This window comes from Mytilus californianus, unplaced genomic scaffold (assembly GCF_021869535.1).
Source record: "Mytilus californianus isolate M0D057914Y unplaced genomic scaffold, xbMytCali1.0.p SCAF_3, whole genome shotgun sequence".
In the NCBI taxonomy this organism is placed as follows: domain Eukaryota; kingdom Metazoa; phylum Mollusca; class Bivalvia; order Mytilida; family Mytilidae; genus Mytilus; species Mytilus californianus.
The window spans coordinates 126,137,833-126,165,104 of NW_026262679.1; the positions used below are offsets into that span (position 1 = coordinate 126,137,833).

Here is a 27,272-nt window from a genome sequence, read left to right on the forward strand (position 1 = left end):
TTGTTTTCTTATGACTTTTATATACAATTAGAATCATATATATATATATATATATATATGGTATTGAGATACATATTGAGATTTTATTAATCATGAAAATTTACATTTTGTCATACAATATGGAATGGTTAACAGTCAATGCCTTGTCATTTATTTACATTTTTATTTAAATTATATATGTAATTATATGTAAACCTTTGTTTTCCTATTGTATCTTGAAAAAACAATTTTTCTCAATTTGAATAAATCAACATATATATTGTAATTTGGTTTCAAATGAAAATAAAGCTATGGATCATGTAAGATACAAGTGATGTAGTACTAAATAATACATAGATGTACCAAAAAAGGCAAAATTAATAAAAAAATTTGTGTTTTTATATTGTACTTTTAGTTTGACCGCCCATCCAATTGCTTTTTTTTTATTGTTATTTGTAAAAATATAAAACAAAATTTATTTTTTTTTACAAAAAAGAACACAGTTTTGGTAAAATCATTGGACAAATTTTTGAAAAGAAATATGAACTTTGTCTACATGTACACATGCTATTGTCTAAAATTCATTAGAGAAACAGATTCTGCCATCATGACCACTGACCACCGAATCTCATCCAATACAAATTTTACAATATAACTCCACTCTGGACAGGGTTATTTTAAATATTTAAAAGGCCTCAGGTTTTGAATTTGAACATTTAATTGTCTCAAGTGGAGAAATATCATATTGCACTGGATACAGATCATACAGTAGTAAAATATATATTTATACATTTGTTCATGTAACTATATAAAAGTTTATGATTCCACCCTTGTACAAAATTGTACATGTACTAGTACTGTATCAAGGTATTCTGTGTATATCTGGTTTTTAAAAGTGATATTTTCATTGTGTAATTTCAGGGATTTAAGTAGGAATACTATTACAATATTACACAGAGGAGAATTTAACAAATTGTCTGGACTCAAAAGACTGTAAGTACACATAACCTTATTAAGCATGTTAAGTATATAGATTTGTAAAATGGTTTGTACAGAAGCTATTACTGTAGTACATATAACTTTAGTATAAAGATTTGTACAATGGTTTATACAGAATGTGCTAGTCATGTTAGAGCGCATTTGTTTCTAACCTAAACGATGTTAACGATTACGCGCGTAGTCGTTTCATCCATTTATTTCTTAAATTTTTTTGGTAAACGTTGACATCGTTCACATAAACGATGTATGTGCAAAGGAGTCGCGTAGTCGTTGATTGTTTATCGTTGAGATGTATAAACGATACATTTGTTTCTGCATCTGTAGTTTAAATAATTACGAGCACATGTTGTTTTTCGCAAAGTCCTGGTCATTCATTTCCTGCACTTTTACCTGTTTGTTTACAGTGCGTGTATGTAATCTACATGTATTTCTGTCTCACTACTCAGGGTCGATAAAGTTCTTTAAATGATGTATTTGTTTCTAGCAGCTTAACGTTTACTAAACGATAGTCATCAATGAAAAAATTTCGTGTTAGAAACAAATGCACTCTTAGTTGTTGCTGTCCACTAGATTTTTCAACACAGTAAATTTATGTAATTGTAGTTTGTATACATGTTATATATAATACTACATTTGTACTTGTTGAAAACAAGCTGTCACTCATTATCACTGCCAATCACCCTATTTCACAGTGATTCATATTCAACAACAGAAAGAGTATTTTTTACTGAATAACCACAATTGTGGCTACAACATGGCCATCATCTCATTTAAACATAGTTAACAACATGGCCATCGTCTCATTTAAACATAGTTAACAACATGGCCATCGTCTCATTTAAACATAGTTAACAACATGGCCATCGTCTCATTTAAACATAGTTAACAACATGGCCATCGTCTCATTTAAACATAGTGAACAACATGGCCATCGTCTCATTTAAACATAGTGAACAACATGGCCATCGTCTCATTTAAACATAGTTAACAACATGGCCATCGTCTCATTTAAACATAGTTAACAACATGGCCATCGTCTCATTTAAACATAGTTAACAACATGGCCATCGTCTCAATTAAACATAGTTAACAACATGGCCATCGTCTCATTTAAACATAGTTAACAACATGGCCATCGTCTCATTTAAACATAGTTAACAACATGGCCATCGTCTCATTTAAACATAGTTAACAACATGGCCATCGTCTCATTTAAACATGGTTAACAACATGGCCATCGTCTCATTTAAACATGGTTAACAACATGGCCATCGTCTCATTTAAACATGGTTAACAACATGGCCATCGTCTCATTTAAACATATAGTTAACAACATGGCCATCGTCTCATTTAAACATAGTTAACAACATGGCCATCGTCTCATTTAAACATAGTTAAAAAGAATCTGTCAATTTTTAAAATATTCAAATCTTAGAATCAGAGAAGTTTAAACTGTATATAAGTTTGTTTAAAAGTGACCTTGTGACCTAAGGGGAAAACCTATTGGAGCCCAACTATTATTCACCATGAGGGCAAAATGTACCGGGGTACACTGTACATGTGTAAGGACTGTACATGTGTAAGGGTACAGTTACATGTTTAATACAGGTTTGTTTCTGCCACCCTTGCCCTAGATGTATATCCATTCTATTCCAATATATATAATGGGAGAAGAAGCATATATACATTTTGTACATGAATGCATACATTGTACATTCTTTGTGCTATAAAAAAATAAATGACTTCTCCAAGAGTCTCAGTAGGACAGAAGAAATACCTTTTCTGAGCCCCACATTTACGTTTCAATTACATGTAACAAACAATGCAATCTACATAAAGAAGTTTTGATTTTAAAACAATTATGAAGACATTTAGATGAAAGTAACCAATTAGAGGTGTACTCGACTACTTTCACAGCTCTATACTGTAATCTTCACACATGCCTTCATTTCTCTGTTTGTTATTCTGTGTTGTGTATATGAGATAATTTATAATTAAGCAAACAAGCATTGATGTTCTAGATAGATCATTATTATATGTAGCTACAGAAGAAAATATTTTCATCCTTCAGTAGACAGCAGAATGAAGCTCTAAAACATCTGTCTGTTACTGGTATTGTAGATGATTAACAGTTGGCATTCACCCCCAGGGAACAACTTCTTCTGGCCCAATGTTTTCTGTGCTGATTTTTTCATTCATCCAGATCATATTTTTTCTGTTTTTTTCTGCTCTGGTAAAGAAACCTGCTAAAAAGTTTTATATGTTGGCATACATGTATAGTGATGTATATAATGTGAACTTTTTCAAAAGAAATTCATATGGCTTGAACAGGACCAACAGAAGGACACTAATTAATGTAAACATATTACTTGTGAGAAATGTCTTCACAGTTATCAAAATCTTTTTTTCCCTGGTGGTCAATGAAGAAATTTACTGGTCTTCACTAAATTTCTATTGCAAAATACCAAAATTGTGTCGGTCCTTCGCAAAATTTTTATGGTTAATACCTTCAGTCCACTATTTTTGGAAAACTGTTTGTCAATTGGTATACATCCATTTTATTCATATTATTTATAAAGTAAAACAGCTCATCATGCAAAATTAATATCCATATGTTATATATCAACAAAGTTAATATAATGTATGTTACATGTTTTATATATATATAGACATATTTATTTAGCTTTAAAGGAATTGTTGTAATTTCAAATTAAACATGCACATGATGAATGCAAATGAGATTCTAATTGTCAATCTTAACATTAATGATAATACATCATAAATAAACAGACTATAAAGATATACCATGCTAACATTAAAGGTACCATGTGTGTAAATATACAGTGCGTGTTTACAAATGCATTTCTAATGATTATCTGAGATGCAGCTGCATAATTCATGTACATGTATGTATATATTCATAATTGTGATTTTCCAATTCTGTAGAGTCCTCACCAACCCTCTCTGGTCAAAAGTGTTACTGTAACTTGATTACTAGTGTTGCTCTCCATCTTTTGCAGTTCTTTTAAAATTCCACTCCAATGCAATTTGTTTCATTACCATTACATGACCATGTCTGCACCATAAGCCTCTGTTCAGATGCCCCCGACTAGTTAATTTTAATTTAGACTATTGAGTATTTGCAAAACATTGGTCTTCAGACTATAGCTAGTATACATATATAGTTGGAAAAGATTTTAGTTCAGACTGAGGGACTTTTAGTTATCAGAGCCCTCCCACTATTGTCTTTTTATTAGTGTAAAAACAAAAGACAAAGTTAATCTTTATAAAATTGCAATATGAATAATTGATTTGTACTTGGGTCTGTATCAGTTAACATTGTATTCATTTTAATCTCCTTACATTTCCTATATAGAATAGCATTGGATCTGATTCTCTACCCGGGTCCTTACTAAAGTTATTATCTTTTCCTAAAGCCAGGGCTTTGTCTTTTGGTCCTTACAAGTAATAAAATGATCTTTTCCTAAAGCCAGAGCTTTGTTTTTTGGCTGACACATCAGATAGTAATGATTTTACAGTTAAACTGGAGACATGTATCTTCATTGGGACTCTCTCTATATCTTGATAATGTTAGACCTTTAAAACTCAAGGATTATGTACATGGACAGATTCTCCTGATAAAAACAATGTTTCTGATAAACAGTACATATTTCTCTGTGTATTACTTGTTTTGAGGTTGATCGTGTGTTTTTGATAAGAAGCCTTTAAATTAGGAATGAATGGTATATTTTGTACATTGTTGTAAATGAATGCATAGAAAAACAATTTTTTCAATGTTTGATATGTATTGTAGTGTACATTGTACACATACACAATTAGATTTGAATAAGATATAAAATCATTCAACACAATTTGTCTATAGTTGATTTGTTAATTGGTTAGAGTTGAAGAAATCATAAAATAAATCTTGTTGTGAATATGCATGTCATATTTGTTACTGGATATTAAGCAATCAATCAAAAACAATAAAAAAGAAGCTTTTTAAAATCTGAATCTTGATTCTAGTAATATTTTTCTTCTGACAATTCAACCAGGTCTTTTCTGTACAGATACATATATATATATATGTATTTAGACCCATCTACCAAGAAATTTGTTTTGCATGCACACGTATAAAAATTGCGGTTTTTATCCAACGCAATCATAGGTTTGAACGTTGTTTTCAATTTAGACTTATTTATATTTTTTCGTTTGGGCTTGTATTATATTTGCCTTCGGGTTTATATGATCCGTTCATCCTATTTCGACTCTTCAAAGTTCAAGAGTCTATCCTAAATTGAGGTAAATTATATGGCCTTCCAAATACCGTCGAAATCCGGATATGGTGTACAAATTTTTGCACCTCATGTTTGCGGTATACCATCTTTTCCGCAAGTTTATTATTTTCTGTTTGGTATTAAATTATAAATAAAGATCCATTTTGTTACACATTGTGATCCGTTTATTTGGCAATCGCCAATGGCAGTCAGCAGGGTTTAAGAACATCAGTTGTTCGACCTTTTAGTCAAATGCGTTTTGTTTAAATATACTTTTTCACTTTTTTGGTCTTTTGGAAAATGTTTGTGCTGTATTTAGACCCCTCTACCAAGAAATTTGTTTTGCATGCACACGTATAAAATTGAACGTTGTTTTCAATTTAGACTTATTTATATTTTTTCGTTTGGGCTTGTATTATATTTCCCTTCGGGTTTATATGATTCGTTCATCCTATTTCGACTCTTCAAAAATCAAGAGTCTTTCCTAAATTGAGGTAAATTAAATGGCCTTCCAAATACCGTTTCGATTCCTAACATCACTGAAGAGACATTAATTGTCGAAAACGGATATGGTGTACAAATTTTTGCACCTCATGTTTGCGGTCTATAAGAAAGTCTAAATTGAAAACAATGTTCAAACCTATGATTGTGTTGGATAAAAACCGCAATTTTTATATGTGTGCATGCAAAACAAACTTGGTAGAGGGGTCTAAATACAGCAAAAACAACATTTTCCAAAAGACCAAAAAAGTGAAAAAGTATATTTTAACAAAACGCATTTGACTAGCAGGTCGAACAACTGATGTTCTTAAACCCTGCTGACTGCCATTGGCGATTGCCAAATAAATTGATCACAAGATGTAACAAAATGGATTTTATGATTAATTTATTACTAAACAGAAAACAATAAACTTGCAGAAAAGATGGTATACTGCAAACATGAGGTGCGAAAATTTGTACACCATATCCAGATTTCGACAATTAATGTCTTTTCAGTGATGTTAGGAATCGAAACGGTATTTGGAAGGCCGTATAATTTACCTCAATTTAGGATATGTCTATATGTAGAATTTAATTTTTTTTGTATTTTGTTTTTTGTTTTTTATGGTAGGTTGTTTGGTTTGTTGAATTTGTTCTTTTATTATGTTGGAAGACTTCAAAAGTCATCTCAGTTTGAATTTAAATAAACAAGAGGAGAGGAAGGGGGTTCAAAAACTATTCAAACAGAAAGCAGTTGTGTTAAAAGGGACCAATAATGCAACATTAAATGTTTTTCGTTTAATGTGAAAAGACAAGGATTTTGGTTGGGTTGGAGGAATATCATACTATCATAGTCTTGATAGTAGTAAACATAGTAAATGTTTATGTATATAATGTTCATAGAATGAATTTATCCAGGTGTTTTAGCAAATGATTGTAAAATCAAACGCAAACATTCATTATGTATAATGATCATACAATCACAAAAATTCTTTGTGTTATAATTTCCAATAGTGATTGATTTCACACAGAAACAATGAATAATTAGTACATGATATGGATCTATTAAATATTGTTTACTATATTATTAGTGCACAATTAGGATCTATAAACTCTTGTTTACTATCTCTGTGATACACCTGTAGATCCCTTGTTTCAGGAATATTATACAGATGAATCTTCCATTCATAACAAATTTTCAGGTGTTTCCATAGAAACAATCTTCTGCTTTTTCCACATTGTACAATATAAGTCATATTTAAGCAGACTTCACTACATACTTGATACTTATTAAATGACTGCTATAGCAGATTTACATATCTTGGTGGAAATCTGTTTGATGTTTTAAGAGTTTTTGGTTCAAAGTAATCTACATTAGTGTCAATGAGAAAAGCAGTTAATTTTTGTCATAAAAATCCATGTACATTTATTTCAGGAGGTATTTCCGTTTTATACTGGTACCAGGTGTGCATTGTTGTTGTTTTTTGTGAAAACAAAAATATCTGTTGAAAAGGTTATCATCTGATTTATACAAGTAGATTGACCAGGTATAGACTCCGGACAGTTTAGAGCTTGACATATTGTGTTGACACCTGTCATTTGTTGAAGACCCTATGTTGCCCTTAGATGTCTTTTAGTTATTCTTGTTGTTTAGTTGCTGTCTCATTGAAATATACCCAAATCTATTATTAACATACAAGTTTGCTGTTTTCATCTACTTTCATCAAAAGTTGGGATTTTTTAGCCTATCTGGGGTTGTTTATATATATATTAACCTCTAAAAGGAGTTGGTTTAAAATACTATCTGCAAATCTGCATACATGTACAATGTATATAAACATGATATACATGTAAATGTAATATTGGTATTTTTTGTAAAGAAGTTTGATTTTTGCTCAAATCTATTTTCTTATAAACTGCCAAATAGGTCCTGTGGATTAATACATTAAGCTTTGCTCACTGATAAAATTGTACATACATAGCTCAGCTGATGTTTGACTGAAGTTTTCACAATACAATATCTTGCACCTTAAGGTAGATTCACTGTATACCGCCATCTTGGATTGTACAATAGCAGTACACAATCGGTCTAGTTCTTTGTCTATGTCTGCAAATTTTGAGACAGATTTGCAATTTCTGTGTAAGACTGTTTATTTGTATAAAGAAAAATAAGTGATTTATTGCATAATCCAAAATGTGTAAACAAATACAAAATATTTGTGTTTTTAGAATCAATTTTTCAACTTAGCCATTTAAGGGGAGATAACTCTTATAGTAACATTTTTATACTGGCATGATGGTGAAATTTCTATTTTTTACTTGTAGCAAGAAAACAAGTTCAGTGACCCTGTTTTTTATTTTTATTTTCTTAAAGCATATTATAAAACCTATCTTCTCATATTTTATTTCCAAATTCTATCTCATAGATTTCTTTTTATTCACAAAAATGTGTTTTTTCATGAACAATCTATGCAAATTTGGGCAATTTTGCACGACTTGTAGCTTGAAAAATAGCACGGTCACCCATACTTTTTATTATATTTTTGAAAAAAGCATAGTAAAATCTTCATTTTGGCAAAGTATAAGAAAGTTCTATCTGAGGAAATATATACCGATGATCCACCTTAATTTTTTGCATTGTAACTATAATTGAATATGTCCATATCATTCTGATTTAAAATGTATGTCCCCATTCACCTCTTGTTTAGAATCAATTAACAGAAATAGGAAGGACAAATTAGAGAAATTATTTGTAGAATTTAATTTTTCTGTGGTTTCTGTAATAGTGATATTAATTCTTTATTATTTGTAGTTCATGACATCATGAATAGAGTCAGCGGTGTATGAAATCAAACTATTTTCATACCTTCATGATAACTTAAAAAAATGACAAAAAAGTAGTTTATATTACAATGTTTAATGAGTGTCAGAATTTGAGATTTAAAGATAAACTTTGTGTAATTATGTATTTAAAATATGAAAGATCTCATGGATTTTGTCAAAATTATGGTTGTCTAAAAACCTGCATGGACTTTACAAATCTATCCCATTTGTTAAAAAAGAGGTTGAAGATGCCAATGAGACTTTCAAAACTCATAATTGGAATAGAAAATGATAATGTGATTGGCAAAAAATGAAGTAGAGCTTTAACTTCTTGTACACTTTGTATAAAGCTCAATGCAGGTCTCAACTTAAAAAAAGTTTTAAGGTAGATTCACTGTATGCCGCCATCTTGGATTGTACAATAGCAGTACATAATCGGTCTAGTTCTTTTCCTAAATCTGCAAATTTTGAGACAGATTTGCAGTTTATGTGTAAGACTGTTCATTTGTATAAAGAGAAATAAGTGATTTATTGCATTAACAAAAAATGTTTAAACAAATACCAAATATTTGTGTTTTTAGAATCAATTTTTCAACTTAGCCATGTAAGGGGAGATAAGTCTTATAGTAATAGTTTAATACTGGAATGATAGTGAAATTTTCATTTTTACTTGTAGCAGAAAACAAGTTTGGTGACCCTATTTTTCCTTTTTATTTTCTTAAAGCATATTATAAAACCTTTCTTCTCATATTTTATTTCAATATTCTATCTCGTACGAGATTTTTTCCCAAAAATGTGTTTTTTTATGAACAATCTATTTGCAAATTTGTGCAATTTTGCACGACTTGTAGCTTAAATAATAGCATGGTGACCCATACTTTTTATTATATTTTTGAAAAAAAGCATAGTAAAATCTTTATTTTGGCAAAGTATAAGAAAATTCTATCTGAGGAAATATATACAGATTATCAACTTTTATAAGAAAATCTAATAAGATGAAGATCTGCATTCCCATAAGACAAAGACATAATTTCCTGGTGAGAAAGCTACTGAATGTCCAGTAGCAAATTATATTCCATAAAAAATTATGGCAATAACATGTTATTTTGATATGAAGACACCCTTTTTTCTTCCTGACACCTTAAGACAGATTTTTAATGTATTAGTTCATATGGTAACAAATTCACAGGAATTGATATTATCGTGCTTTTTTCTCAGAGTCACCTAGTCTTTGCTATTATTTATGAATCCCAAATTCTAGATGGGGAGCAAGGCACAATTAGACTCACTTGAGGCAAATGTGATAAACAACAAAACAAATGGTGGTCCCTGGATTTCAGAGTAATATGACTTTCCTGTCTGTTGTGGACCAGGATATAATTACCCTTCATGATCATGAGTAGATAATTATATCCCTGCTGATCTGTATGGAGTTGAAATACCTAAGACTTACAAATTGTAGGTAAATTAGTGTCTGTCCTTTTAATGTGAACATTAGTACTGGTATATGATTAATTGTCAAAATAGTCTGTATTTTTCTGTGTCATCTCAATCTTGTATTGTCTTATTGTATTTTTCTGTGTCATCTCAATCTTTGTATTGTCTTATTGCATTTTTCTTTGTCATCTCAATCTTGTATTTTCATATTGTATTTTTCTGTGTCATCTCAAACTTGTATTGTCTTATTGTATTTTCTGTGTCATCTCAATCTTTGTATTGTCTTATTGCATTTTTCTTTGTCATCTCAATCTTGTATTTTCATATTGTATTTTTCTGTGTCATCTCAATCTTGTATTGTCTTATTGTATTTTCTGTGTCATCTCAATCTTTGTATTGTCTTATTGCATTTTTCTTTGTCATCTCAATCTTGTATTTTCATATTGTATTTTTCTGTGTCATCTCAATCTTGTATTGTCTTATTGTATTTTCTGTGTCATCTCAATCTTTGTATTGTCTTATTGCATTTTTCTTTGTCATCTCAATCTTGTATTTTCATATTGTATTTTTCTGTGTCATCTCAATCTTGTATTGTCTTATTGTATTTTCTGTGTCATCTCAATCTTTGTATTGTCTTATTGCATTTTTCTTTGTCATCTCAATCTTGTATTTTCATATTGTATTTTTCTGTGTCATCTCAATCTTGTATTGTCTTATTGTATTTTTAATTTCTTTGTCATCTCAAACTTGTATTGTCTTATTGTATTTTCTGTGTCATCTCAATCTTGTATTGTCTTATATAGCAAAGTAATAGTTTCCTTTGGTTCTTCATAACTGTCTTCTTCTACAAAACTTTACATAAATATAACTTCTGAGATACAATTTATCTACATTGTTCATGGTCCTTGAGAGTTTGAATGTCTTACATACTTATAGTGCTGGTTCAGATCTGATAGACAATTATATTTAGATGTTATATGATTCAGACAATTTTTCATACACAAGTACATATATTTATTTCTCAAATGTGTGAAGCTTGAAATAAAACTCAGCTACATGATTAGCTGTCAAAGATACCCTTATCTTTATACTACATGTACTAATATTACAGTATGTATATTGCTCTGCATACACTATAAAATATATATACAGAACTGTTGAGGAGTAACTATTGGAAAAATCCAGTATGATCAAATTAAAAATAGAAGATCCATGTTATGTGATTTACATATTATATATCCAAATGAAATTGATATGAAGCAGACAAAGTAACTATTTCTTCATTCCTTTGAAATATGAAAAAAAAACACTGTTTTATGTCTCCATTTATATAAGGGTCAGTAACTATATATATTCTGCATTTGATGCACAGATAGAATTGCTCTACTATCTACTGTTTAACCCTATTTTTGATTCAGCCATGCTGGATCTATGCGATCACTCTGGTTTTGGAGATGGTGCAGAATACTAAGTTGAAGACATATCATGAAACTAATTATGTGTTTTTATGACTTGCAGAAACTTTCTACACCATTTTAATCGTCAACTGCAAACTTTTGACATGCTATTTGCCCTTAAATGAAGAAAAGATTGGTCGAATAGTGACTTTATTTTAGATATACACTTGCATATAGTTCCTTTCTAAATCAAAATTTATGATGAAAAAGTATTTGTAAATCAATTGAATCAGTTGGTAAGAATTTTGAAAGTATTATATTAGTATCTTGTGCTTGTGTAAATTATTGTTCAATGAAATGTAGGTCAACATGTGTATTAATATATCTAAGTTGATTCCCACACTTTTTTGAAATGGTATTACTCCAATTCTTTCCATAGGCAAGTAAGAGTCAGAATGATTATTAACTGTCATGATTTTCAAATAAATATTAATTAGAAACAACCCCAGGCTTAATTCAATACAGTTAATATCTCATGGCCTGTTACATAATTAAATAGACACAATTTATTACACACCCAACTGAATACACCCATTCTTGACCCCAATAGTAAACCTACAAATGTATTATTTATTTTGATCTACACTACATTAAAATATTCTATTAATTTTGCTAGCTTCTGAGCTAGCTGAATGATTAATCTTATGTTTTTTTTTCAAAGAAAATACTTAAAATGAAAAAAAATATCAGAAATTTGGTTGAAATATTAAACAAAATTGCATAACTCTTACCTGAGCATTTTCTGCAATAAAATTTATTTATTTGTTTTACATTTATATCCCATTATATTTCTATTTAACAGTAATTGGAAATATCTCAGCATTAGGTATTTGTACATTCAGATTTGAATACAGGAAATGTATTTTTTCTTAATGATTTCATAAAATTTTGGGAGAATTCCATTTCAAAAAGTGTTAATGATAAAAGAGGAAACACATTAAGAACCTACAAGGATTTGAAGATGAAATTTGATATGGAGAACTTTTTAAAATTAGATATAGACAGAGCTGATATTTCAAACTTTGTAAGAATAAGGATAAGTAATAGTATTCTTATGATTGAAAAAGGCAGACATAAAAAGATTGATTTAGAAAACAGATTATGCCCCCTATGTAAATTTGAAGTTGAAGATGAATTACACTTTACCATAAAATGTACCAAACTCAATGATCTGAGGAATAAATTTTTTCAGAATATTTCTGATATTTTACTATCTTTCAATAATCTTTCAGACATTGAAAAATTCTATTTCATATTTCGAAGTAATGATTATGATGTCAGTAAATGTTGCATTAAAGGTATTAATGAGATGTACACGTTCAGACGTTCACTAACTTAAGTTATTTTATGTTTATATTATATAAATTGTAATACTAGTATCTAAAACTGTACCTCCTCAGTCAAATAGATAGAAGGGGAGAATAAAAATACTCATTATATATTTATATATATACCTCTTTCTTCTTTTTTTTTTATGTTCTGTATTGTTATATAATTGATTGTAATAATTAATGTTTGTTCTTTGTGTGTTGATGACAATCCATATTTTGGATTTTATATCAATAAAATCTTTGACTTTGACTTTTAATGAAGAATAAACACTAATTCAGATAAAAAGTAGTTATTGTTTTTTTTAAATTTTTGTTGTTGAGAAAGTGCATTTATAAGGCCTCTTTCTGGAAATTATTAAACCTGTCATTATAAATGGCATATAAAAAATATATTACTTGTTTGACGATTTTCCTTTCCATTCTTGTCAAAAATAAAATCTGACAGTCTAAAATTGAAAGATCAGTATATATATCTATATTTGCATCAATATTGCGAAATTCCCTACCTTTGGACAATAACATAGAAATTTTACAGTAAGATTGGAAAAGAAAAGATAAAAAAGTTTAGAAAAAAAGTGTGGTCAGAAAGAATATGAGACTAGCTATGAATATGGCTGGATCACAACATCAACGATGCTTTGATTTTTACTGACACGATTTTGATCTGGGGCATCTGTGTTCCATACAATTACTTATTTTGATCAAAATTATGTAGGTTTCTTGACTGCTTAAATCATTTATTCTGCCACTAATTAGAAAAAAGCTTGAAATATTTGGGTTCTAGTCAAACAGCTTTTTGTTTGTTTTCACAAGTAGAATGAAATCCTAGGTGTTTATGCAAAGAGGATTGCATTTCAGTGTAAAGTTAAAAGATCTTTAGCAGATAAAATTATGAAAATAGTTTATGTGTGTGGTATACCCGTAAATACAATCTGATTGTGTTTTATAGGGGAGCGATAGGATCTGTGTTTCCTGAAGCAGTGGGCTAATTAGCATGTGAACTATCTTATAAATATTTGTCAATAGCTTATTTTAAGGTGTATATATACGGATGAAAAAACGAATGTTGTGAGAAAATTTACATAGTTGGGGGAGGGACAAGTGTATGTAGGGGGAACACAAGACTTAAAACATTTTTAGAGAATACACATGTAACAGAGGATCTTTCCTTTTATTGTGTGTACTAGTATGAGGGACCATATACATGATATATACTGAAAAAAGGTTGTACGTGCAGGTGAAATTTTAATGAAATAATTTTAAATGGCTATATATTTTACATGAACAATGTTCCTGATTTCCTAATAATTGTTGTGGTAAATGGGGTTGGAGATGCAACTGCCCCCTTTCAACTGTAGTTTTCTGTCTGAAAGTTTCCAAAGTAGAGTAATTATGAAAGCATATAAACACATATATCAGAACTGATACAAAAAAATTGAAAACAAAATATATGTTTGATTGTCATGTTCCTGCTAATAATGAAGATAAAAATAATTTGAGGTTATAAATCCATAATCTTTTTAACCCTCCATCATCCTGCTTGCACTCTCTACAATTTGAGGTATCAAATCAAAAACTACACTCCCTATGTACACACCAGTTAAATTCTTTATATGCCAAGAACTACTTCACAGTTAAAATGAACAGATCAAATGATACTGACACATCTTTATTCAGTCAGTTATATACCAAAGCTCCTCAGAAACAGGATATGAAGCCATTAGTTTGTCTGTTTTATGGTCTCTAACAAGACAGATTTTTATATGCAGGACAGGTGTAAATATTTACCTCATGCTTTGATCTTTTATTGAATGAATGTTGTGTAAAGACAATTGTACCTGTGAATAGCTCTCCAGAGCAGTTCAATACATATGTACCGGTGAACATTGTAACTGTTTGACCTGGTTTTATTTGGATTCAAATATTTGAATTATGTAATTATACATATTGAATGTTGGCATCCCCACTGTGCAGCTAGGATACATGTACATGTACATACATGTATGGGATGTAGAAATCATTTTGCACAGTTACACTGTATACACTTGGGATGCTGGATTCTGAATGCACAGTAACAATGTATACACATTGCCATTAATGCAGATTCCCTCTTCCATGTTTATAAATACACATTTGATTTGCTGCACAGCTTTGGCACAGTCAATTAAGAAAAGCAACTTTAATAAAACTACTTTTCTTCCTCTTTTAGTTGTTCTGTTGGTATGCATCTTACAATGTACAATAAAGATCATCAAATTACACTTTCACTAGTTGTACCATCAAGTTTATATTGGTTATAGGGCAGATATGAATGAAATTGTACAATTCATTTGAAGAAAAAAACTTGTTATTGCAGACTTAAAGTAATAAATTGACTATATTTAGTTTGACAGGTGTTATTTAAATCTAAAATCCACTTTAGATTGTAAAAAATTGGCATTAAGTCGCAAGATATACATGATTTGTAATCCTTTTAGATCCTTAATAATTACTTTGGATTGCACCTGGCCCCATATTAGGCTTGTGTGGTATTTTGCTACACAATAGTTCTTGCCTAAAAAACCCTGCTACCTGCTTACATGTACACCTATGTTTACTTATCAGGAAAGAGGCGGTCAAATAATGTGGATTCCTTATTATTTATGGGGTGGATATTATGGATAAAGGCTAGGTTAACCTTATAAATGATCAAAAACAAGTTTTTTATAGGCTAAGATAGATGCATAATTTGTTAACCCAAAATCTAATATTCAAAAATACAGTTTGTCCTCAATCAAGGAAAATTGTTAACCATGAAAATAATTGAATCCACTGTTAGGGGACGACCATTTGATATTCTGGGGGGGGGCCAGGAGGATTTTGAAAATAAATAACTCAGCCTTGATAATCACAAAAATAAATGGTTTGTTCTGTGGTAGTTTGAAAATAAATTACCTGACTTGCAATGTATTGAAAATAAATAACTCAGCAGGTCTAATCGAAAGTATGAGATGGCACCAGATTCTTCATAAATTCATCTTTTTTCCAAAAAAAAATCGGGAAACACTTCCCATATCTTTTAATTATTAAAGTATAAATATTATTTAAATATACTTGAAATGTCAGAAAATTGGTTTCATTTAACTTGAGGTTAATTGTCTCAGGAACACTTACCTCACTTTTATTAAATCAGGGCCGTAACTACATTGAGACAAATGCCTCATGTAGGAAATTTCAAAACCAAACGCTTGTCTCCATATCAAATTGTGTTCACCGTGAGTGTTTGCAAGAAGCAAGTTCTGTTCTCCCTCAGACGTAGCCCCTGATTTTTTGGGATCAATGTTTCTTATTTATTTGTCTTTTGTTCATTGATTGCCCTTCTGTTTTCTGTTAGTGTTGCATTCATTTTGTAATTTAGTAATTTTATTATTAACTTGATCATGAGTTTAAAAAAACACAGCAGCCACAGACTTAACTATGTGAATTACATTTTTGCTTTATCAAGCATATTTGTCTTTTGATGTTGTCCCTAGAAACTTAAGTCTTACACTGAATCTATAACGTGATTTTGCTTTGAGACCAAAATATTGTCATAAAATTATTAAAACAGAACTTGCATTTTCAGTTTAAGAAAGGGTCTGGGGAAACACCCAGAAGGCATGATTTTGCATCATTTGTTCTATAGCTTCTTGGGCCTTCAGCGGATCAAAAACCCTTCAAAAAAAATTTTGCCTCGCTCTGCTCGGCGAAACATGTTTGCCAATACTTTTAAAAGAGCCTTAGTTACAACCTAACTTTAATACTGTGTATGTATGCAATACATGTATATGCATTGGGGAATATAGAAGATTCATTTCTGCAGAGGATGATAATTAATTCTGATTAAATGGTACATAATGACTTGACTATACATGAATTATTTATAATAAACAAATAATTTAAAAATTGTATGTTTTCGAATATTATAAATATAGTTGTGAAAATAAATAATCAGTCCCTTGCTTTAATGAAAATGAAAAATCTTGCTTCAATAGTGCAGAAAATAGATAATCTGTCCTCTTAGTTTACAAAAATAAATAACCGATCCAAAACAAATCCTCCTGGCCCCCCCCAGAATATCAAATGGTCGTCCCCTTAGTCAATGTAATTATTAAGTGAGTAGACTATAAACTTAAAGCTCTATAAGTTGAGGTTCAATACAGCAGTACAATGTTTTTAAAGTTATGAGGTTTGGTATTAAGAAATTCTGTTATTAAACATTAAGACGGAACTATCAGAAATCTTCTCTAGTACAAGTAGCCTGGAATGGCTGTCATGAAGAATTTGAGCTTTATTATGAGCCAGTAGCCAGACAAATTGACAGACTGGTGAAGGTTGAACTATATTAGATATCAAGTCAGTTGCCAGAAAGGCAAGCTGGATGAAGTGATATTTATTATGGAGACAGTAGCGCCATAGTGACAGGTCAGGGTTGAATGTTGAGCTAAATATTATTAAGTCAGTAGCCAGTTACTGACAGGCTGTCTGTGAAGGCTGAGTTTTATTTTGAAGTCAATATCTGCTGTTGGCTGAGCTTTATAATCAAGGCAATAGCTATATTTTGTCAGGCTTGATAAAGGTTAGGCTTATTATGAATTAGATAATAAGACTTTGGCACACTGGGAGAATGTTGAGCATGAAGTCAATAGTTAGATTATACAGGCTTGACTAAGGCTTAAGATTTATATGAAATCACTGTCTACATGTACCATTTTTACATTTGATTATGGCTAATTTTATGATGAAGTCAATAGCACATATTAGCATGCTTGGTGAAATCCAAGTTGAAACTAATAGCTGAAGAAAGAATTAGCTGTATTATGAAGTTTGCAGTCAGATAATGGTTGGCATGATGATAGCTATCAGAGTTGAAGGTCGGCTGGTAGAATAATAGCATGCATAACTTGGGAAAGCCTTAGCTCTATTGATAATAAATAACAAGCATTGAATATAAGCTGAAGGAAGAATAACATTGAAGTGTGCTGCAATATGATGGTTACAACTGATACCACAACAGATGATAATGGAATTTATATCAAATGTGAAATATTGTTAAATAATGAAACATAAGTGTTATTAAGCTGACTAGAGCAGAATATGATACCACAATGATGAAAAATCTCCATTGTACATTTAAATAAATCTTCTTGATTCTGTAATGAATTCAGGTTATTAGCTTTGACTGAAAAAAAGTTTTTGTTTTGTGATGCAAATTGAATACATTTATCTGTATAATCAATAAAAAGGTTTTAGATATTGATTCTTTTGACAAGTTTAATAGGGAGAGGGTCACAAGGGTGCTTAGATTCAATGATTTACACAAGATGGCTCAGTCAGATTCCTTTTTACTGAGTGTGTTATAGCAGAAGATGACCTATCAATTATTAAATTGCTATTCAGCTAGGGAAATAACTTTATTGAAGAAAATTTTCTAATTCTTGTCTGGCATTTTAGGCTTTATGAAAATAATCGCATTTATTTTTTTTTAAATTAAGAATAAAAAAAATTTTTTGATGTGTATCTCCCTAGCAAAAGTTGTAAAATTGGTGTAGGAATAAAAAAAACATGTACTTGTGGATGCGTAATGTAAAATAGCGTATACTTGTACAGATAGAGCATTGCTAACTATAGAAATTAACAACAGTTGCAATAAGATGGTTTGGTAGCATAAATTTCATGAAGATAAAAATTTTGAAACTTTCTTGGTGTAATAAAAAGATTTTTTTTTTAATAAAAAATTGTGTAATTTGTCATACTGTGAAAGGAGCATATATATAAGTTTTATAAGAAGGGTTGCCCCCATTCCCTTTGTTGAAAATTTTAATTTATCTTAAATTGTATATGCAGCAAGAAGTCAAAGGTTTACATTTTTCTCACAAAGTCTATCTTCATAAATTGTATTTCAAATTTGGATTTGAATCTGATGGCATACCTTTGATAGTTTGTTGGATTTGAATCTGATGGCATACCTTAAATAGTGTGTTGGATTTGAATCTGATGGCAAACCTTTGATAGTGTGTTGGATTTGAATCTGATGGCAAACCTTTGATAGTGTGTTGGATTTGAATCGGATGGCAAACCTTTGATAGTGTGTTGGATTTGAATCTGGTGGCATACCTTTGATAGTGTGTTGGATTTGAATCTGGTGGCAAACCTTTGATAATGTGTTGGATTCGAATCTGATGGCATACCTTTGATAGTGTGTAGGATTTGAATCTGATGCCATACCTTTGATAGTGTGTAGGATTTGAATCTGATGGCATACCTTTGATAGTGTGTTGGATTTGAATCTGGTGGCAAACCTTTGATAGTTTGTTGGATTTGAATCTGATGGCATACCTTTGATAGTGTGTTAGATTTGAATCTGGTGGCAAACCTTTGATAGTTTGTTGGATTTGAATCTGGTGGCATACCCTTTGATAGTTTGTTGGATTTGAATCGGATGGCATACCTTTGATAGTGTGTTGGATTTGAATTGGATGGCATACCTTTGATAGTGTGTTGGATTTGAATCATACCTTTAATAGTGTGTGGGATTTGAATCTGATGGCATACCTTTGATAGTTTGTTGGATTTGAATTGGATGGCATACCTTTGATAGTGTGTTGGATTTGAATTGGATGGCATACCTTTGATGGTGTGTTGGATTTGAATCTGGTGGCATACCTTTGATAGTTTGTTGGATTTGAATCTGATGGCATACCTTTGACAGTGTGTAGGATTTGAATCTGATGGCATACCTTTGATAGTGTGTTGGAATTGAATCTGGTGGCAAACCTTTGATAGTTTGTTGGATTTGAATCTGATGGCATACCTTTGATAGTGTGTTGGATATGAATCTGATGGCAAACCTTTGATAGTTTGTTGGATTTGAATCTGATGGCATACTTTTGGTAGTGTGTTGGATTTGAATCTGGTGGCATACCTTTGATAGTGTGTTGGATTTGAATCTGATGGCATACCTTTGGTAGTTTGTTGGATTTGAATTGGATGGCATACATTTGATGGTTTGTTGGATTTGAATCGGATGGCATACCTTTGATAGTTTGTTTAATTTCTTCCCACCAATTTAAAACTCCAGATTATTTAGAGCTTGTACAGTCACCTGTCTTTTGTTGAGAACTGTATGTTTACCTATTGGTGTCTTTTAGTTATTTGTGTCGTTGGATTGCTGTCTCATTGATGTTGCACTCTACACAATAGTATACATTAAACCAAGAATTGTTATAAAGTGGCCTAATTGTATAAACAACTGAAGTCCTGTTCTAGGATGTAATGATTAGGGTATTGAACAGGATTATATAATTGTTTGAAATTAAATCAAACAAGAAGCACTTGTCAATCTAAGGAAATAAGTCTTCAAATCAATATCTCAAAAGCATTCTGGAATATTTAATACTCAGAAAGTCTTCAGAATGTGAAATTAAATTGTATTATAAGAGATTGTGTGGGTATTGGGTGTAAAATTTATGCCACTGCATCAAATTTATGTACAATTAACTATAGATCTACAGTTTAACCACCTATTTCTGTTTAAATTAGGGTAACTACAATCTAAAATCTACAGTATAACCTGTTTGTTAAAATTAGAGTAACTACAATCTAAAATCTACAGTATAACCTGTCTCTGTTAAAATTAAGGTAACTACGATCCGAAATCTACAGTTTAACCTGTTTCTGTTAAAATTAGGGTAACTACAATCTAAAATCTACAGTATAACCTATTTCTGTTAAAATTAGGGTAACTACAATCTAAAATCTACAGTATAACCTGTTTGTTAAAATTAGAGTAACTACAATCTAAAATCTACAGTATAACCTGCCTGTTAAAATTAGAGTAACTACAATCTAAAATCTACAGTATAACCTATTTCTGTTAAAATTAGGGTAACTACAATCTAAAATCTACAGTATAACTTGTTTCTGTTAAAACTAGGGTAACTGCAATCTAAAATCTACATTATAACCTGTTTCTGTTAAAATTAAGGTAACTACGATCCGAAATCTACAGTTTAACCTGTTTCTGTTAAAATTAGGGTAACTACAATCTAAAATCTACAGTATAACCTATTTCTGTTAAAATTAGGGTAACTACAATCTAAAATCTACAGTATAACCTGTTTGTTAAAATTAGAGTAACTACAATCTAAAATCTACAGTATAACCTGCCTGTTAAAATTAGAGTAACTACAATCTAAAATCTACAGTATAACCTATTTCTGTTAAAATTAGGGTAACTACAATCTAAAATCTACAGTATAACTTGTTTCTGTTAAAACTAGGGTAACTGCAATCTAAAATCTACATTATAACCTGTTTCTGTTAAAATTAAGGTAACTACGATCCGAAATCTACAGTTTAACCTGTTTCTGTTAAAATTAGGGTAACTACAATCTAAAATCTACAGTATAACCTATTTCTGTTAAAATTAGGGTAACTACAATCTAAAATCTACATTATAACCTGTCTCTGTTAAAATTAAGGTAACTACGATCCGAAATCTACAGTTTAACCTATTTCTGTTAAAATTAGGGTAACTACAATCTAAAATCTACAGTATAACCTATTTCTGTTAAAATTAGGGTAACTACAATCTAAAATCTACAGTATAACCTGTTTGTTAAAATTAGAGTAACTACAATCTAAAATCTACAGTATAACCTGCCTGTTAAAATTAGAGTAACTACAATCTAAAATCTACAGTATAACCTGTCTCTGTTAAAATTAAGGTAACTACGATCCGAAATCTACAGTTTAACCTGTTTCTGTTAAAATTAGGGTAACTACAATCTAAAATCTACAGTATAACCTATTTCTGTTAAAATTAGGGTAACTACAATCTAAAATCTACAGTATAACCTGTTTGTTAAAATTAGAGTAACTACAATCTAAAATCTACAGTATAACCTGCCTGTTAAAATTAGAGTAACTACAATCTAAAATCTACAGTGTAACCTATTTCTGTTAAAATTAGGGTAACTACAATCTAAAATCTACATTATAACTTGTTTCTGTTAAAATTAGGGTAACTGCAATCTAAAAGTTACACATTTACAGCACAGTCTGTTTATGAATTTTAAGGTATAATTTACAAATATGTACATATACGCCAAATAAAAAGATATTTTTATTATGATTCTTTGACTAAATATTTTTATGATATTCACATATCTAGTTAGTTTTATAATTATATTGTGACAGAATTATCATGATGGTAGAAGAAGAAATGTTTATGTACATGACATGTTTGGTTATCAGATACACCTTTATATTTGTACAATCATTTAAAATGTTGATTTTTTCTCATTTCAGAAATTTAAGTAATAACCAAATAACATTGATAGAACCAAATGTATTTGAAGGACTCCAGAATTTGGAAAAACTGTAAGTTACATTACAAATGTACCATTATAAAAGTCATAATAGGTTTTTAGAAAAAATAGAAGATTCTAATTTTGAAGTGTTGAAAATCTCCATGACTTTTGATATGAATGAACATTATTGTGGTTATCTATAATGGCATGGTGTTAATATAGATATATATACCTTCAAGAAAATTTGGTATACTTTGAAAGGGACATTTCTGATTCAAACAGTTGAAAAAAGGAGATCTAAAATGACCAATTTGAGGTTCCAACTTGATAACATGAGAATGTTTGACAAGACTCATTTGACAACACAATGCTTGAAAGCACTATACACTAGTTTATAGTTTGAATTTCACTCAATTAAAGACTAATGCCCTTAAAAACATGGAAAATAGAAAAGCCATGGGTTTGTCAGATTGTAATTTTGAGTGTACTTCAACAAAATCCTTTGACACATTCAGACAAAGCAAGGTGACCACAAAATACAAATACAGTATATTTTAACATCATGCATATCCTTCAGGATCTATAATATGCATTTACTCTGAATATTGCGAAAGTAGGCATTATTGAATTGGTCATATTTTTGGTTTTTATTTTGCATATATATATATATATATATATATATATATATATATATAAACTGTCAAAAACAGTCATCTAAATGTATTTGGGTGGGAGACACCTGTGTCCATTTACCAGGTACACAATTTCCTTTTATTTTCTCATATTTTTTATGGCCCCACCGTAGCGGAGGGGGCATTAAGTTTTACCCTTATCCGTCCGTACGTATGTCCGTCCGTAAGTCCCAAAGTTGGTTTCTGTTCTCTAACTTAAGTTTGCCTCAACCAAATTTTATGAAACTTATACACAATGCTTATTACCACAAAATACAGATCAAGGATGAATTTTGGTGGTGTCACTTTTATTGTTCTAGAGTTATACCCCTTTACAAATGGAAAAATTGCTGGATTTTTCGTTTCCATTCTCTAACTTAAGTTTGCCTCAACCAAATGTTATGAAACTTATACACAATACTTATTACCACAAAACTCAGATCAAGTACAAATTTGGGTAGTGTCACTTTTAATGTTCTTCAGTTATGTCCCTTTATAACTATATGATATGCAAGCGGGGGCATCATCTGTGTCCACATGTGGACACTATCCACACCTATTTTTATTTAATATCTCGAGTTTACATGTATCTGTTTCTGATTTTATACTTATTTATTTAGATAAAAGTGGTAAAATCCCTAAAAATTTGAATGTTTGTTATGCTAATTTTAATGTAATTTCATATTTTTAAGATGTAAGTGGGTGAGGTCAGAGCCGAAGAAGACTTAAATTAAGAAATCATCTTTTTCAATTTCAGTGCAAATTATTCCAGAGCTGTATTTCTATACAATATTTTAGGGAAAAAGCTTGTGCTTTAAATGATATTTAATTGATCCTTTAAACATTTAATATGTAAACAGTCATCATGATGAAGTATTGAGTTGACCAACATTACTGATAAATAGATAAATCAAATCGAAACATTTATTACATAGAGAAATATTTTAAGATATTTCTTTCATTGTCCTAATTCTGTAATAAATGGAAGGAAAAAAGGAAGTGAATAAAAAAGATAATTCCACAGTTAATCATGGTAATAATACTTAGTTTGTCATAAATAGATGGAAAAAAGGAGGTTGATAAATAAGTTAATTCCATAGGTAAAAATACGCACTGTATATATACCACAGGTAACATATTAAATCTTATGAGATGATTTCACTGAACGAGAAGAAAAATGGAAATGAATAGCTTGTCGTCGTGTGGTGTCCCGTCAATCTGATTAAGTTTTATTACAATGACAAATTCCCTTAAAGAAAAATTAAATCTTGTACAAAGTAATCTTTGCCATCTTTATTCACTTTTAAGAGACAACCTTGTTAGTTAAAGATTTAACATGAACTGTTGGGTTAAAGTTTTGATAGTTAGGCTCCTGTGTACTTTGTCATACCACAATGGTAATGAAGATTTAATTAACTACTGTTAAAATTAGTTTTGAAGAAGTTTATGAAAATGCTCCAGAAACGTTTTGACTTCACACTTGAATAAAAGTATTATTAGGTGTGATTTGGCCAATTTGAATCTGCTGATAATTGACTTTAATAGGTCCAATTTGGTTGTAATTTATTCTCAGTTGTGAGAACAACTGTCAAGAGTTCAATTGTCAATTTAGTTATTTATTCTCACAAAAACATAGAATCAAAAATGGAGGCAAAGATAAATGTCAATGATTTTAACCTTAACTCTTTTCTAAAATAATTTCATTACAAATATTTACTTTTTCAGTACAAATATTTGCTTTTGATCTTTTTACAGTAAAATGTTTTTGAACATCATCAAAATTTAATCAGTTTTTGGGCTAGCTTGTCTTTATTTCAGATTTTATAAGCATAACTTGAAGCTATGGTACAAAAAATGAAGATTATTTGACTATTTATAACAAAAAAGAAGAATTTCAGTATATTTTGGCAATTTAAATGTTTTCACAACTGTATTTCTTCAGTTTCTTCATAGGTATGACAAATTACCAGCATCAAAAACCCTGTATTATTATTAAAATGTATTAATATTATAATATCAAATTATCAATGTTATCTCAGTCATTTGGTATTGATTAAAACATTTCAGAGAATGTGATTATGAATTTTAGGAGCAAATATCCTTTATTCTAGATGTGAACATTTTATAGCTGTTAGAACATATCATTTGTATATATAAAACATGAAGTATCTTTATACTTAATTCTTTCTTGAAAACATTTTCTGTGTTCATTAGAAGATAAGATGAATAAGCAGACTGCTGGTGATGTTAGCAATTATGAATTAATGAAAAATGAAGTATTCTGAAAAAAACCTCTAATCAAATCTGATGTTCTTTAATAAAAAACCCTATGTTATTGGTTCAACGCTGGGGATATATTTATTTCCCAGTTCTAATTGTAAACAGAGGGAATTCAAATGGCTAGCTAATGTCACGCTAGCGTTAATGAGTTGATTGTTTGATAAAACCTAATTGATTTTTTGAGTGAATTCATCATATTGGGTACCTTTTAAACAATTGTTCCTATTGATATAAATTGTATTTGTACAAAAGCTACCAGAAGAAGTTCAATAGCAACATTGAAGAGGCCATAGGAGGGAGAAGTCTTGAAAAAATTATGTCAAGGCTGTTCAGGTGCATGGAATGATTCTGGCATAATTCCCCATTTAATAAAAATACTTAGAATTTATCAAGTTGAAAAATAAATAAGATTTATAATCAGCACTATTACAAACATGCCTCATGGCGCAGCTCTTTATTGCTAAATGCTTGGCCTGAATATCATACTTTAAAAGGGTTTTCCAAACTGATTGTGGTGGGGGATGGAAGGCACTAAAATTCATTAATTGTGATTTGTTTCATTTTTCTTAGAATTTTGTAAGAATTATAAATAAAATGAAAATTTTATATAATGAATGGTTGCATTTAAAAAATTGCCTCTCAGGCCCTTCATGTGTTTACTTCGTTACACTCATAAGGTCCATCTTAATTATATATATATTATATATATCTATTTTATCCAGCAATTGACTATTTCACTTTACAATTTTACTATACAAATACAGATGTACAGATGAAAAAATAAGAGATATCCATAAAATATACATATATATCTTCTCCTGGTTTCCTGTTTCTGTTGTAAGTGAACAGTTCCATTCAAATTTCTGTTCACATCACAATTTAATTTGTTTTGCCTGTTTAAGCAATGTTGATTTCTGTAGCTAATGTGAATTTAAAAAGCTGAACATTTTTGAAGTGTCAATGCCAATTTCTATAGGAGCGCAAAATTTTTGCAATCGTATATTGGTATCTCCTAGTCATCTGCGTCATCGAAGACATTTGGTTTCCGGACAATAACTTTAGTATATGTAAATAGAAATCTATGAAATTTAAAAACAAGGTTTATAACCATAAAAGGAAGGTTGGGATTGATATTGGGGGTTCTGGTCAATTCGCAACAGTATAGTGTATTGCACAAAAGCAAAAAATTGAATATAAATTCAAATCATATAACCAATTCTAAGTTCTTTGACTACAGTTATTCTGTGTCAGAAACCTATTATGTGTCAAATATTTAATTACAATCCAAATTCAGACCTGTATCAAGCGCTAATATTGTGTCCATTTTTGCCCTAACTGTTCGGGGTTGGACCTCTGCGGTCGTATCCAGCTGCACTAGGCGAAGCAATTTATTTAAATTGCAGGGCTAAAACATTTTTTTTTTATAATTTAATACCCCTCTCCCTCTTATTCGTATGCTTTAAAGGAGGGAGGAATACTGGTTTTTCTCCTTCTGTCTGTCAATTGCTCGATCAGGCTGTCCATCCCATGAAATTTTTATTGCATTTTCTCCCAAACTATCCAAGAAATTAGGTATCAGGCTTCAAACTACTAAGACAAACAATTTTTATGTACAATCCATTTTGATCAGATACAGACTAGCATGTTTATATTTCAGGTTCATTTTATGGAAGGAGATGGAAAGTCTCTCTTTTTCAGAAATTGTGTTTAACAAAATGACCATTGTATTTTCAGGGACATGTCAAACAACAAGATTGGAAGTATCAACAGTTCAATATTTACAGGCTTACCAAAATTACAGAAATTGTAAGTTGTCAGTTCTTAATGAAAGTTGTTAATAATGTATACCTTTTAAAACAAAAATTTCTTGTTGTATGATAAAAATAAAACCAACACAACTTATCTACAGATGTTGCATAAAATAATGAAACCTGCATTTATAAAAGAACAAAAAAACAAAGCTATAAAAATTGATATTTAAAGATTTCCAAACTCTTTAATGTACCGTAGGTTTTATATAATATTTTTCCTTGTTAAAGCTCTATTTGACTTTCAGTTTTAAACAATGAATTGAAATGTGAAACTTCTGTTATTTGATTAATCCACCAATGACCCATATAGTTGATTGGTCCACCAATGACCCGTATAGTTGATTGGTCCACCAATGACCTGTATAGTTGATTGGTCCACCCATGACACATGAAGT

At 30.3% G+C, this 27,272-nt stretch overlaps 1 protein-coding gene across 1 annotated transcript in view; it reads left to right on the plus strand.

Moving 5' to 3' along the window:
* The window catches only part of LOC127736120 (adhesion G protein-coupled receptor A3-like), a 94,691-nt gene that overhangs the window by 2,160 nt on the left and 65,259 nt on the right, over nt 1-27,272 (plus strand). Inside the window, exons 2-4 of the mRNA XM_052246663.1 lie at nt 901-972; nt 22,114-22,185; nt 26,801-26,872. Of these exons, the coding sequence (XP_052102623.1) occupies nt 901-972; nt 22,114-22,185; nt 26,801-26,872 (216 nt within the window). The remainder of the gene's footprint in view (nt 1-900; nt 973-22,113; nt 22,186-26,800; nt 26,873-27,272) is intronic.